This window comes from Semicossyphus pulcher, unplaced genomic scaffold (genome assembly GCF_022749685.1).
Source record: "Semicossyphus pulcher isolate SPU_LCO1_2020_fin unplaced genomic scaffold, fSemPul1.0.p SCAF_17, whole genome shotgun sequence".
In the NCBI taxonomy this organism is placed as follows: domain Eukaryota; kingdom Metazoa; phylum Chordata; class Actinopteri; order Labriformes; family Labridae; genus Semicossyphus; species Semicossyphus pulcher.
Genome location: NW_027211681.1, coordinates 16,824,441 through 16,840,172, shown reverse-complemented (window position 1 = coordinate 16,840,172; position 15,732 = coordinate 16,824,441). Strand labels below are relative to the sequence as shown.

Sequence of the window (15,732 nt, the reverse complement as noted above, 5' to 3'; positions counted from 1 at the left end):
TGAGTATCAATTTCGCGTCTGTCAGGACACACAGCCAGGGTTATTAGACGGCCATTTGAACACACCCGTCACAATCCCTCTGGAGGAGGTCTGAGCTTCATTCAGCACGCTAACTCTTCTGCAAAGGAAGTTAAAAAGAAGTTTCCGCAATGCAAGCGTCTATCCTAATTCCACTTTTTATCCAAACAGCTTTATAATTTCACAACCTGTTCAAGCCTGAAAATAAGCTTATTAAGTTTGAAGAGTTGGGGGGCCCAACATGGAGGTTTTTGAGGCCCATGGAGAGGTAGAATCCAGAGGACTTTTTATCCAACAGATTATATGAAGGCGCTAACGCCATTAAACTCTCTTCCTGTCTCCCTCTAGGTCATCTGATGGTGTGTGCGCAGCGGGATCAGTGGTGGTGAGTCGTCTGAAGATGGGGGAGATGGAGGAGGTCGACTTGGACCACATCACCACCGACATACAGTCTCAAAAGGTAAAGTCACGGAGGGGAAGAGACAAAGTAGGAGCCTCCATGCTTCAAATGCCTAGCGCTAATGCTAGGATTAGACTGGCAGTGCTCAAGTCCTCCAATGAGATTAAATAAACTCCAGTAAACCCTAATGGGGATTTAGCGGATGTGTGTGTGTGTGTGTGTGTGTGTAATGTCTGCGTCCTCAGTACATTTGCCTTGTCTCTCTGTCATATAGAGGAAAGATTAAAGAGGGACGGCCCGCATTAGCATACTGACTTACATTCACTTGACTCTGGGATTGTAAACCCAGACAACCTGCAACCTTCCCTCAAATGACCAAGTGAAGCCGATCTCCTGAGCGTGGCTTTCATGGCGCCACCGCCCCCCCCTTCTCCACTCTAATCTCATACAATACATAGCGCTTAACTCCGCTCTGAAGTGACTCACGTTACCATGGGGGAGAAAGAGGAAGAAAGCGTATTTTTTCTGCAGAGGTTCACAGTAAACCGAAGACTGTCATCCGAATGGGGTGCCTGCACACCAGAAATGAAGTCGTACGTACTCTGATTTCACTTAATTTTCTGTACTTTCCTATTGGAGCCAGATTTGTTGAGCATTTGTCAAATGAATGTGTGCTGTGGAGGCAGAGTCGGTATTAAAAAGTAAAGAAGGGGCTTTAATGATGTTTCTGATCTGTAAAAGGAACATTCGGGGGTTTTTTCCCACCACAGCACAGCTCTGCAAGGCAGCAGGGAGACTTGAAGTCCTTGCCTGCATTTGATTTGCTGTGTGTGTATGTTTGTGTGTGTGTGTGTGTGTGTGTGTGTGTGTGTGTGCGCATGAATCACTGTCTTATATAATTGACCAAGGGCTTCTACATGGCTGACTGACTTTTGCTTCTGCCCACCCCTGTTGCTGGTGCAGGGAGGTTCCCTGCTAGGCTCCAAAGTGTCACTGACAATCTGCCCATGTCGCCTTGATGATTGTGTTGCCCTGCGTGCGTGTGTGTGTGTGTGTGGGTGAAGTATCGTGGGTGTGTGTGTGTGTTGTCACAGCACATTTCCCCCTGTGTGTGTTGCTTGTGTTGCAGAAGATGAGGGGAGGAACGAGGGGAGGCATGTGACAAACATTAGGGAGGGCTCGCTTCAGACTCCAGATGCACTTGTGGCGAAGTTCTTGTTCAATTTACCTTAGCAGTGTGTGTGTGTGTGTTTGTCTACTGTACGTGTGTGCTCTTGTGTGTCTGTGGGGGAGTAGGAGGCACTTGTTTGATCATGCCCTGTCATGAATAGGCCTCTGACCCGAGAAAAACAGTCATGTGAAACAAGAAAGAGACTCCAGTCACGTTTGATCTGATCTCTTTGCATATTTTAGTCATCAAAGAGCCATCGAACACATGCTGCCCACTGCCTACCATTACAATGGGACTGCTCTCACAGCTGTGGCCCCTGGCTCATTGTTAATACTTTTCATTATTAGAAATCTTTCTGGAAGGGTAGAGTTGAGTGGGATGAGGATGGGCATCGGTTAGGTGTCTAGTTTATTCAGGATCAGTTCCCAAACCAGGAGCGGTGATGGATTGTTCCTAGCAGTCATTAAAGCCCTGTTCTGGGGACAGGTTTGGCTGTCTAACTGTGTTAAATGGTTCATCAGACAGGGCAGAGCTGACATACAGCAAGCTGAATAGATGCTTAGCTGTCAGTATTGCTTTGAAGAGAATCCCACAGTTAATGCATCGAGAGGCTTTGAAGGTTTTTAATATCAAAGGCCTAGCAGACACATCGTTTTAGGATTTTTGAGTAGCAGAGTGTAGAGATAGATACACTAGTGGTTAAATTAACTCTACAGTTTTATACTTTATACACCAGAGTATGCTGCATTAAAAATGCACGACATCATGATAACATGGAGAAGCCTTTATAAAACAAATAAGTGTAGGAATGGTTTGAATGTGTGTTTTTATCTGCGGTGACAGTAAGCTGCTATAGGTAGCATATCCAGCTAACTAGCCTAGACTACTACCTAAAGTATTAACCTTGGGTCATATCTACAGACAAGAATCACTAACTACTTTTGTTTGTGGGGCTACAGGTAAAATAAAGCTAACACTATTCACTGTGGAGTGTTTATCCAATATGTTGAAGCTGATTCGGGTGACCTTACACTTAACCAGCATTATGCTAAGTGAAGTCAAATTAGCTTAACACGAAGGCTAATCTAAAACCTTTTCCTCCAGTATCCTTAATACTAATAGCATGCTGTTTGAAATACAAACACATATAAGCTAGTCAACCCTACAGGGTTATGCTAAAACAAAGTAATAATCTTAGCTTATTTTTACCTGGCTAACGCTACACTGCATTACAAGAACAAGACAGTTTGTTCATTCTTTGAGTTTTTACACACAGACACTTTAGCCTTAGCTTTAGCTTCAGTTTGTTAGCACAATATCATGTGTGTGGCCATGTAGTGCACATATAAGACCTCTTTTACAAGATTTATCTTTAAGAACATGTCAACTGAAAACATTTGGAAGTCAACCGGACACAGCACTCTACAGTGCACTGAGCCAAAGTTAGCTAGCTAGCTACAACTGATAACACCCGCTAACAAGTTATTTCCACAAGCAAAGTTGACGGTTGCTGGACAGATATGAAAAACTTCTTATGTCTATCTCTTTTTTAATTTAAGAACTGGTTTCAAAAATTAGAAAGAATTTCAGGTTGAAAATCTGACACTGTTTTTATTGTTAACTTATGGGTATGGGACAATCAGTCACGGTGTAAACACTGTATACCAGTGGAACATTCCGCTAAACCAAAATAGAAATTATAATATGTATAAATTTACTTAATAAGGACATAAACAAAAATAATGGGTATGCTGCCCAGTAACACATTGTGACAGTTTTAAGTTATGTTGTTCCCCATCTCTTTTGGGTAAATTGAAGTGAGCACCCACACACCACAATTATTATTATCTCATATAGCGTGGTAAAATGAGGTTATTCTTCAAAAGCAACAAACCATGCTGTACAGATAAAGAGAGACCGTAATGACAGCAGAGATGAGAAATTGGTAACCCCAGACAGTGAAATCACAGCAGGTGTTTCCTGCAGCTGACACCTGCTGAGACATCACTGACTGCAGTGAAACAAAAGTGCAACATGCTCAAACATTTAATGTTTAAGGAGAGCACTGCTAATGCAGCTGTTTTCTATTAGTGCTTCCATACAGTCTTTCAAAGTAGCGTTTGTAATATGCGTGCAGTAGATATTATGTCGGCCTGTTTGACACTGCGGCACGTTGTTTCATTTAAAATTCAATTAGATTATTGTAGTTCTGGAAACACAAATCAGACATTAGCAATTCATACATATATCTGTGGTTATTTGCATAATTCATTTATAATGTACTAATGTGAGCATGCTTACAATTTCATGTGTCATTAAAGTTCAAAATGTGACAGTTCAGATTTTGTCACCCTCTGAGTTTTGTTGTTTTCCAGCCAACTTGAATCTAACTTGACTGTAACACAAAGATTAGGGGTGGCTGCTGGCTGCAGGCTTGACACTAATGTTATGTTACTTTTGACTGACAAAGCTAACTTGGCATTTCAATCACTAAACTACCACTTAGCTGTGAGATGAAATGTTGGTCACAGGATACAGTTGCTCACAGCTGAGGTAATCTCTAAAGTACCTTCAGATATGATAATAGTCCTGATGAGAGCCTGCTGTGAGCCTGTTCCTCACAATATTCCATCGTTTCTGTTGTTGTCTCATAAGCAATTATTAATGTCGAGTAATATTCTGTCTGTGTTTCTCTCCTTCTGTCCTTTTATCTTTCCAGTGTCCCATGGTCTGTGAGTCTGCTACCCACCATGCCACCATTGACAGAGAAAATAACCTACTGACAGGGCCGGGTAGGATTCACACTCTGAACACCTGTCCTTTACACATGTATTGCTTTATTGCTTAAACATGGCAATCATAAAATGCTCTCTAATTGTTACATCATCTTTGTGATTTGTTTGCTTGGCCACAACAAAGTTTTTGCCGGAGAAAAATGGCAAAAACTCAACCAGTGATCCCACAGAGGAAAGACTATATCACAATGCAGCATTGTGCTGGTTAATAAACTACAACATCGTCCCTTTACAAAAGCCCCTTAATCTTGATTTGGTAACTAGCTGACCTTGCACTGCCCTTGAATATCCTTTCTATAAACAAGATTTGAGCATCTCTGGAGTACCCACTTATCCTGCTTGTATTAAGTCCTGTTGTTTTTAGGGCAGAGTCAAAGAGAGATGGGAGGAGTAAGACTATGAGGTAAACCCTCTCAGTGCTTTGTGGACTAACTTACCACGAGAAAAAGCTGTGCTAGCTGCGTGATGCTAATTGAGTGGTAACACAGACGCAAGCTCTCTCTTTGGCAGAGAAAGGGAATTGTTGAAATAAAAATGAAAGACGTGCAGACAAAAAGGGGGTAGACTTGAAAAAGGTCACGACTCCTGTTGTGTTGAAACTTCACAGCCCTTGTTCCGGGGAGACTTGGGGAACTAGTTTCCATTTTTTCATCTCAAGCAATCATTTGTTCCACTTCCATTTTCTCTTTTATCCAGATTCCCAGCCGCCTCCCTGAACTCCCCAGCAGCCCCACGCCTGTTGTCGTGGCGTCTTTGTCGCTTACCGTTTCTGCTGTGATTAGCTAGTGAACTGCAGCCACGTTTGCAGGTGCACATCTGCAGCCCGTCATAACAATATCCTCCCTGCAGACCGCGCCAGATTGAGTAATGCAATTTAGCCTTCCACTTTTATTACCTTTCAGAATGAGCATGCAGAGAGAGCGGGGAGACAGGGGAGCCCACGCACAGCACGTCTCGGGAAGTCATTTTCTTAAGAGGTGTCGAGGAGGGAAACGGAGGCGCCTGATTGGTGCTCAGATTAGTGTGGTGGCAGGGGGGGGTTCAGGGGTTAATCTGCTGCTCTTACCGAGGTGTAAGTCAGCAACTGTCGCTCTTCCGATTGAGGCTGTGCCTGCACCCCCTACTCTTCACGCGTCCCTGTCTCCCCATTTATTTTTGTCATCCATTTCACTCTCTCACTTCCTCTTATCCCCATGCCAACAATATCTGCATATCTCATTTCATTAAGATGCAATTATGAATCCTTTCTGGGGTCATGCTAGCGCAAGGCTTAACCTTAATGTGCATTAGTTTCAACATCAACTTCAGCATTATAGAAAGTGAGCAATAAGCCTCTCTATAGGCTGTTTGGGTTACAGTTCTATCCTCTATTTTCTGTATTTACTTGGGGATTATTGTGCATCCAGGTCCTGGTCCTAAAACCAGCTTATTTGATCAAAATACCTACAAAATAGTCACTCTGTTTTAATTCTGAACATGTATTTGCAGGTAATTGCAGACATGCTAAACGGGGATAGAAAGACCTCTTGTGCAGAGCTTTAGTCGTTTCTTTACATGTTCAAGATGTATTTCAACATTGCTGTCAAAATATCACACCAGACGGTGCTCAAAGGAAACGTCTGCAGTTATAATAGACTAAGATACAAAAAGACCAACTCAACAACCCATAAGTTTATCTGTCAGTACTTACCTTTCCTTACCTCATCTGAGGCTCCAAACACATTTGCTCCCACATACAGAGATGCTTCTTTTAAGCTTCACGAGGCAGCTGGGGTCTGTAGTTTTTTTGCAAACATCATTATGGGAGCGAATGATTTATTGTTGGGGGATTATTTTCGTCTACGGTTGAATACACATTTGCGCTTCTAGCAAGTATTTAAAGAAGCAACAGAACAGTTTAAAATTAACTTTGGTGCTTGTTCACATGAAAGAAGAACATGCCACTATGATTATCTACGGCACTTTTGAATAAGCCACTGTATATCAGGCGACAAAAAACGCTGTTTTATTAGGATTGATTGTTTAGAACTGCAGTTTTCATTTAGTGAAAATAGAAACATACACTCACCGGCCGCTTCATTAGGCACACCTGTACAATCTAATGCAGTTCAATACAACAGCACTGCCATGGATTCTGCTTTTATGAAGTTTAGTTTTTGTTTTGTTGAGAGTCAGAAGTGTGTAAATTCAATGATGTTTATTACTGAGGCCGTACTTAAAGGTGGTGTTGAACTGAACTCAATTATATTGAGATGTGTCTCTAACTTTTTGTCCTCCCTATTTACATACATGAGGGGGCCAGAGTATTAGAGACACCTCTGAATATAATGCAGCTCAGTACAGCCCCAACACCAATTATGACCTTGATGCTGACATATCATCAAATCAACACCTCTATGACAGCTTAGACAAAAGCCTGTACATTACAGGCATCATAAAAGCAAATCCTATGGCTGAGCTGATGTAGTGGATTACATTAGATTTTTCAGGTACACCTAATGAAGTGGCCGGTGGGTGTATTTCGAGGAAAGCATGAAATCATGTCCGCTAAACTGATGCTAATGAAACCGATTTGTACCTTGCACATAAATCAGACAATGACACTAATAAAGAAGAAACTTCAAAGTAGCCGAACATATTTTATATTCCACAAGCCACTTTTTAATTGGTTGCACAAATTTCACATTTAAACCATCGGTCTTGATGACATTGCATTTTATATTGAGATACATGAAACTAGCTAAGAACATCTTTATGCTGTCTGCATTGAAGGGCATCGCTGAACATAAAGACTTGAGGACATATGCGAGGCGCCAGCAGGATTAATGACTTGGACACTTGGAAAGATGACTTTGGAGAGAGGACAATCTATAGGGTCAGATCGGGGTACAGGACAGTGTGAAGGGTTTGGTGGTGGGACTGTTCTCTGTTATAGAAGTGCAGCTCCTGCCTCTGAAATCAAGCGGGAACTTTTCACTGTTGCCATGCGTGTTTGACTGCCTAGAGCCAGATTGTCAACGTTTCACCCCGGGTGCTTCAGCTCCGACTTATTGACTGACTTCCTTTATGACTGCAGCTCTAGAAAAGGAACCGGGGCAGTAAACACTGTTAAAGGCGCACAGCTTTCTTGCCCTCTGCTGCCGGCATGCAGATAAGAGCATTAGAGCTGTTTTCATTTCCAGCCTTCGATTTGCTGCTATTAGCCACTCTCTGCAAAACTGAAGACGCTGGGTCTGAATCTGAATAGGTTCTGGTGGTGAGGTTAGCAAATCAAAGTTTTAGAAACATTCAAATGTCTGTGCCCCGCTGTAATACAATAAACAAGCAATTAAAATGGAAATAGAGGAAATAATAAGGCAAAGATTAACAGGACAAGGCCTCATTATGTTAGACTGCCTTCTGCTCTGCAGTGGCTCCACTGTATTAGACAGAGAGAGAGAGAGAAGGCCTTGAAAAAGCCACCTTATCTATGGCAGACACACTTATTGATTATAGAATTTAATTTGTGCGTCATACCTCATGCAACTTTTGACGAGTTTATGTCCTTGAGCTTGCGAGCTGTCAGACTTGATTCAGATCTTGCTGTTTCCCCTCTCCAGAATTTAAAAAGTTGGAACTACTTTTAAAAAGATTGTGATGCATCCTGCTGTGGCAGATTGTTCAATATGCCTTTCTTCCCTTCCCTTTCTCTCCTTCCCTCTCCCAGTGTTCAAGAACCCAGTATGCAAGGTGTACAGATTTCAAACCATGGAGAGCAAGTGGATGCTGGTGCGGGAACAAATGGAGGAGTGCACGTTATCCTTTAGCATCCCCAAACAGCTGCTCTCGCTGTATATCCAGGAGGACATGAGCAGGTACGTCACTTTCAAATCATACCTTTGAGTCCCCGGATGTCACTGCCAGCTTTCTCATTGCATCAGACAGCTTGTGTCCTTTTTGTTCAGGCATCACTGAACCTTTAGAAGGAGAACAATGAAAAGTTCAAAGTAGTGTTACCTCACTTCCCGTACATTAGGAGTATGAAGCTTCTAGACAGTCTGTCTCGACCCAGTTCGCCGATGTAAATGATTATTTAAAAAGTTCCGCCTGTATTTGGAGAGGAGTGAATTATTCAGATCTGCTTAACACTTCAAAAGAGCCTCCTAAGTCCATGGATCCAGAAAACGGCAAACATCGTCTCTTTCAAACTCGTGCACACCTTCTCCCCGTCCTCGCGCCAAGCAGTGAGAGAACGCTCCTGGAACATCCTGCTGCTTGTGCTGAATCAGACGAAAACTTTAAAAAGTTATAAGTAGGTAAAAGTTTGCACCCATAAGACTGCAGTACTGGTTAATTTGGCGACACCTGTGGTTTCTTGTAGGAACAGCAAGTGTCCGGTAATACTCCAGGCTTATTTCTGGGCACAGCATTGTTGCTTTAGGAGCTATTTAGTCAGAAAAACAGCAGAGACTGGCTGGTGTGTGTGTTAACAGTGCAGCCAAACAGATTCATGCTGATTTAATAATGAAGTCTATCAAAACTTGGCCTTTTCCCATCATGCCATGGGCTAGTACAGTCTGGTTTAATTCAGTGCACAGTGCAAGTTATTTGATACACAACGGTCGGTCACAGCAAAGTTGTTGCTTTGCTGAGAGGCCTGCAAATGTCCAATGTGCCGTCTTTTTCTTGCCCCATTACTCCCTTCAATTCTTAAAGCTCAACCACTTCCAAAGACGTTTCACCTCTTTTGATCAAATAGTTTTTGAACACATCAAGAAGGAGTGCATCAGGAACAGCAATTAAACTCCAGTTAATAGTGTGTGAGAATGAGGACAGGTGGAGCCAAGGTCAGAAGCAGGTGATGTTTCAACTGTCTCTGAGTTTGCACCCGTAATTAGATCAAAGCGCCCCCTTCCCTCAGGCCCGACCCGTGTTTGTCAAGGCAGATCATTACTCAGCTGCCCTGTTGTCCCTGGCAACCCTTTCTCATGCATGCCACACAAAGGCATACACACACACACACACACACACACAGCTTGGAAGCATTTCTTTATGCTTGCTTCAATGCCATGAAAAGGCACAAAAAGAAGCAATCAGAGGTTTTGATAAACTTGGATGTGGGAGGAGAGAGAGTGATTTGTAATCAGTGTGCGAATTCAAGGACACGAAAACACACACACAACTACAAACATAACCTCAAAACACAGACACATGTGCCCTATCCGCACAGGACTAGTGCTACCTGGGGACCTCATGTGATTTAGAAATGACCCCCACACGTCTGTGTTTCATGCAGCGCATTCGCACGGGATAAGCAAAGTCTGTATTTTACTACAATTCACAGACTTTATCCCCCCGGATATGATTGAAAATGTCAAGGCTTCAAGGTAACATCTGCTTAAATGCTTAAACCTGTTGAAAGATAGAGAAATGTTTCTTACTGCATGTTGCCGTGCACATCATCCATCTCATCATCTTTCAGGATTTCGCTCTTGTGTTGGATTTGACGACACTTTCACACCTAAAGTTTGTTTGGTCCGAACCAAAAACCAAATTGTTACAAAGTTGCATTTTGCCTCGTGTTTGGTTTGTGTTCACACCGCAGCTTTTACCAGCGGACCAAAAGTTTTGAACTGCTCTCTGATCGGTCAGAATTTCCATGTGGGAAAACTCCCTGAAGTAAACAAAGAGGGAGAGCACAGTGATCAATCACACTCAACATGATCGCAAACTTTAATCGTTTTTTTCTACCCTTAACCGACATCAGTCCCACTCTCACTCACTGAACACTTTGAATACCTCCGTGTTCTTGTGCGTTTCCACAAGCATTTGCTTGATCAGCCATATTTCTATTTCCTCATTGCTCCCCCACGTCTGTCCTCTACTCATCTCGCTGCGTGCCTCTGCAAGTGTCAGCACCCGTTAACGTCCCACGATGCACAGTGTTTTGGTTTGGTTTCTTTATTAGGTCCTGCTTTAAGTCCGTTTACGTTCTCACCAGAATCAAACCGGACCGTGGTTCGTTTGGAAACAGACCTAGACCCATCTTTTCTAGCGGACCATGATCTGGTTGTTCGATTCTGGCGTTCACACCAACCTAGACGAACCGCACCGAGGGGACAAACGCTCCAGGGTTCAGTTCAATCAGATGACCTCTGTGTTTGCTAAAATATGGTTGGCATTTGTGCTGCATTTTTTTCTTTTATAAATTACATACATACCTGATTTGCACTAGATTAAGTTCAAGGACGACCTCCGCAATTATTACAAATTACTAGAGGTCCCCAGGTAACACTAGTCCCATGCGAATAGAGTTACACAGACAATCGTAGACTGACTGACCAGATAGACCTTTTATATTCTGAAATCCGTCCACATTCCTCGACTCTTTCCCCCCCATGTGTCCTCTCTCGGTATCTGCAACCCTCCTGTTTAAATAGACGCTGATCTGCTCTGCAAACTGATCATTAAAATCAGCCCTAAGTATAGAAGACAATTATAGGATATGTATTAAATGCCTTATCGGTATATTACAGCTCCTGAGCACACAGCGGGCTCCAAACCATGACTAGCCTTTCGCTGTGTTTGTTTATTAACATGCGTGTGAGCCGCATCTCCAGCGCCGCTCCTATAATCCTCTTTGAATGTCGTCTTTCTCCACGCTGCCTCTCCATTTAGCCCATTCTGTCAGCCTGCCTCACACCGGTGTTGGCTGCGATGTTTTTAATGGCTCGCTCAGTGCTGCAAAGTTGGGAGTGCAGCTGAAGGCGGAGGGTGGGTGGTTTAGTTTGCTTTACGGCTCTGTGATTATCTTTGATGTCTACAGTCGTGTTTTAATCGAACACAGAGGTGGCTGATTTGTCTTTGTTTCTCCAGCGAAGATGCTGGGACTCCTTATGTGTGTGTGTGTGTAAAGATAATTAATGCGCGTGTTGTAAAGTGTCAGTGTGTGGGTGTCAAAACCCCATTCATTAAGAGCCGTCGGCTTTCTCATTAATGAAGAGAAATCCTGTCCCCCTTTCTCTTCCTTAATAAACACGTGCTATGATTGTGTATCAAGATCACACAGGTGACATTTGGACATCAGTTTCCAAATGTTTTGTGCGTCCAGCTTCAGTGTTAATGACTCGAGCCGGTGGTTTTGTTTTCAGATTGAGCTGCGTGCGATGTGAAAGAACGCTTTGCTTCTCAGTCCTCTCACGCAGTTTTATTGACCCCTCACACAAAGCCCTGTGTGATTAAATTGAACTGGCACTATAACGCACCATGAAATAAAAGGTGCTCACATGACAGGTGGGGAACGTGTTCCGTCATCTGTCTGAGTCAATTTAGCACATTGTGCCGCTTAATTTCTGTCAACTGTTTCCTCGTCTCCTGCTTTAGTCCAAATAAATGCTTCAGCTGCTTTATGTCTTTAAACCAAATTCATTTTTTTATCATTTTTATTCTCTCTTATTATTCCCCTCCCTCGCTCTCCGCCTTCCCTTGCATGAACCTTTCTCCATCCATCCATTCTTTTTAAAGAACATCACTTTTCTGCTTCTATAGTTTAATAAATGTATTGGCTCGTTCCAAAACTTGATTGTCTACTTGAAGGGTAAAAAGCAGAAAGCAACTCTGCTGCATTTATTCCAAAAACTTTTACTGTCGAACTGTTTTTTTTTAGCTGTGAGATTTTGTAAGAAAAAGTCAGCTCCCACACTCACTGTCAGGACTGGGCTGTGTATCTGTCAAGCATCTTTCTTCAAGCATTTGGAGTTACAACTGACAACAAACCTGCCATAAATATAAAGTAATCCAAGGACGAAAGAATCAGTCATTCATAAAACTGAAACCAAATATCTGCAATTGACTCATAATCAGCCATAAACGACAGAAGACAAGGAAAATGGATGTATTCACAACGACTGTATGCTTTATCTTTGTATTTTGGAATACAAACAAATATGTTGCTTAATTTTAGTGCAGTTTCCTCTCGTGTAATCTCTACATAGGAACGTAGACTCTGTAAGCAGGGGCGTGGATTTTAGGGATGGTAAGTGTTCTGGTTTCCGTTTGTACTATGCTTGTAGTCCGAGTAATATTGACCAATCACGTATCAGCAGGCTGCGGCGTGTGTACGAAAAACAGTGCGTGTGGAGAGCAAAAATGTAATGCTGCGTAATGACTTCCCCATTCCCATCAGCGGCTATCTGACGATGATTTAGCTTCTTTTTAATCTCTATAAACAGACTTCTGCATCTGTCTGCTCAGCGTTCAGATTTCCCAACTTCAGCGAATGCATCAGAAATTATAGCTCAGGCCTCCGTTCAACAAACGAGGATTTTAAAAGTAGTTTTCTTCTCCTCTTGAGGACAGACCTGACAAAGCTTGAATTTTGACTTTTTACTAATCTGCATCATGATGTTGAAACTTCGGCAAAGGTAAGAGCCGTTAATTAAAGTCAATCACAAGAAAAACAGTTTCTGTTTCTGTAAACAAAGCATCACGCAGAGAAGGAAGTATTGACTGTCTAACCGCTGTTGTTCACTGTTGTCCCCTGAAGCTATATCGTCTCAGACTATAGCCGATGGGATCCGATTGCCTCTAATGAAACAGGTCCTAATTTCCATAAGTATTGATTGTTTGTTGGATCCCGTTTGTAAATGACTGCTGCTGGATGTGAGACTAAAGCACCTTTCTTTCAGTGCTCATAGTGACCCTACACTCGCTCTTATCAAGCCTCTCCTCCACACCTTTACTCCTCCAGACAAAGGCCCTCTGATTAAGGAAATGATCCGATATCTCTCCGTCCACCATTCTTCTTATCACAGTCATTTCACAAGCAGATAGGTTCTCTATTATTTAATCTATTATCTATTATTAACGGCGGGATCATCCACCCTGACCTCCACTCCACACTAAATTACAGATTTCTCCTGAGACAATAATCAGCGCGGAGCACAAATAAGCGTGTCTGAGAGGTTCAGACCGAGGTAGATAGATTACTGTGAATTGTTGCAATTTCTCAAAGAACAGTTTAACAATCAAGTTCTGTGTAAAATCTGCAACATGAACCAGAAAATAACACAACATCGCTGCTTGATTGATTAAACAGACCCATTTATGGTATTAGGCGCCACTTTAACTGAAGTGGGTACGCTGGAAACAATACGTGTGATTGAAACCGGGGAGAAATGAGGGGTGGCCCTGCTCATACCTCACTGCGAGAGTCTTGATATCATTATTTTGTTCAGCCGCGGGCTAACATTAGCATGCATCTGTGAAAGAAGCTGTTTTTTTTCTCTTCTGTGTCCTTTGTTTTTCTTTTCTTTAAGAGCTGCTGCTGGATTCGTCTTTGTTTTCGTTTCAGAAGCAGCACTTTTGAGCCCGTCTCATTTTTAAAGATGCTAATTTTGTCTCTAGGACTTTTGCACACAACACCTCCTGAATAAACATGTTTATTCATCATTGTTCTCTGTTTAAATCCCTTTATAATTAAGAATAGTTTCAAGCACTATTTATATCCCAAAAGTAAAAATAATTCCTCCTCCAAATAACCTAAAGTCACATGCATACCTGTATCACTCCTCACTGCACACTTAGCTTCCTGAAAGCTGCCTTCTTCATTTCTATGCCATAAACACAAGTTAGTTACAACCACCTGCAGAGCGTGTTGGCAGACTTGCTCAGCATGCGGTAACTCTCTGGCTCGAGGTTGTTGTCAGCTGTGCTTTTGTTTAAATCTTGAACGAGGCAGAGATGAGGAAATTGTCTCAAATGTGATGTTTCATTTGTTTTACTGCCAATTATGTTGAAGTTAGAGAAGAACATCTTCTCATGTCGACTTCTCATGTTTTCTGTGTGTATGTATGTGTACTGAGCTGATTGCATGCTGTGCTGTAGTGTAGTTTAAGAGTCAGTTCAACCAAAATATAATACAAAAAATCTATTACTTCAAGTAGATTAACCCATGCAGACAATCTTGGTGCAATGTGTGCAGGTTTTGATGGATCCATTCTTTTGAGTTTTGCCTCTCTCCTTTGATATATAGAACTGCTTACTCATGCTGATTATCAGCCTGACTGATACGACTAATTTTTTAATTATAACCAATGACTTTATATAAAGATGGACAATGCATCTCCATCTGCTCTCATTGGACAAAACTGAAGCCAAAATACTGTGATAGGTGCTGCCACCTGCGATGGTGACGTCATTTGGAGCCAGAGTTGCGCAGTAGAGATCGAGCTACCGTAGCCACTGCTAACCAAAACCACTTAACTTACAAAAAACCCCCGGCAAAAACATGGGCGTATTTAACAGCAGAACAGCTCCTTGTGTTGGTCTGAAGCAGAAGTTCACACATATGTAAACTTCAATGACTGTAGTGATTGTTTTAGTTGCGTCTCCTCTCGCCGTTCCTCCTCTGCTCTGCTAATCCGGAACAGATCGGCTGCAGGAGCCGGATTTGTCAACAGAGCTGTCAATCATCCTTTTTACAGCATCAAATAACTAATAAGAAATAAACTTGTCGGAAAAATTAACACTTGGATGTAAAGCAGCATGATAAGAACCAACTATAATGACAGAAACCGTGTTTGAGGAAAATGTATTTGGGGTGTATTTTGGTTTTATAGTTTGACTCATGTCCCATCTGTTAACATGGAGAAGGCGGGCTTTATGACCTATACTGCAGCCAGTCAGCAGAGGGTGATGGAGAGGGTTTTGGCATCACTTTTAGGGAGCCGTCAGGTTGTCCATCTTTTTATACAGTCTATGCTTGTAACCAACATGCAAGCTAAGCTACAGTGGCCAAACTGCCACTGAAGATGCAGATACACAGTTTTTACGTGTCAACTTCAGCACAGCAGTCTGTGAGGAGCAACCTAGTGTGTCTTCCTCCTCTAAGGGAAGGAGGACTCAGTGCCAAATGCTAACAACAGCAACAACGCATTAAAAGAGTGAGCAGAGCCCTGATGGCTGAACGACATGATTAAAGGGGTGTGTCTGATATATGAGGCAGCAAGAAGACTGCAGCGTGCCATGTGAGTGCAGAAGTTGGGATTCATGAACTGGCTTTGCTTCATTATGTCGACCAATGCAGAGTCTAGCTGTAGTGCTTAAAGTCCCACCACAACATGTCCTTGCGTCTACAATGTTCCTATCAACCTGGACAGACCTCACTCAACACTGTTATTATTGGAACCGCTTCCAAGCAAAGAAATAGTCCCTTTGAAAATAGACGAGATGGCTACATACCATCAGCAATACGTGACAAAATATGTTCGTCTGCTTTTTGTTTTTTTAATGCTTCACCCACACTACAGAAATATTGCGTTTCATGCTACATGTGACCTTGACTCACTCTGCCTCTTTCTCTCTGGCAC

General features: G+C 42.4%; 1 protein-coding gene across 6 annotated transcripts in view; it reads left to right on the top strand.

Annotated features, from left to right (window-relative positions):
• Positions 1 to 15,732, top strand: part of inpp4b (inositol polyphosphate-4-phosphatase type II B) — a 138,481-nt gene that overhangs the window by 62,563 nt on the left and 60,186 nt on the right. For all 6 annotated transcript variants that reach the window (XM_069666285.1, XM_069666289.1, XM_069666283.1 and 3 more), the window contains 3 exons: positions 367 to 478; positions 4,309 to 4,381; positions 8,091 to 8,238. In XM_069666285.1, the coding sequence (XP_069522386.1) occupies positions 367 to 478; positions 4,309 to 4,381; positions 8,091 to 8,238 (333 nt within the window). The remainder of the gene's footprint in view (positions 1 to 366; positions 479 to 4,308; positions 4,382 to 8,090; positions 8,239 to 15,732) is intronic.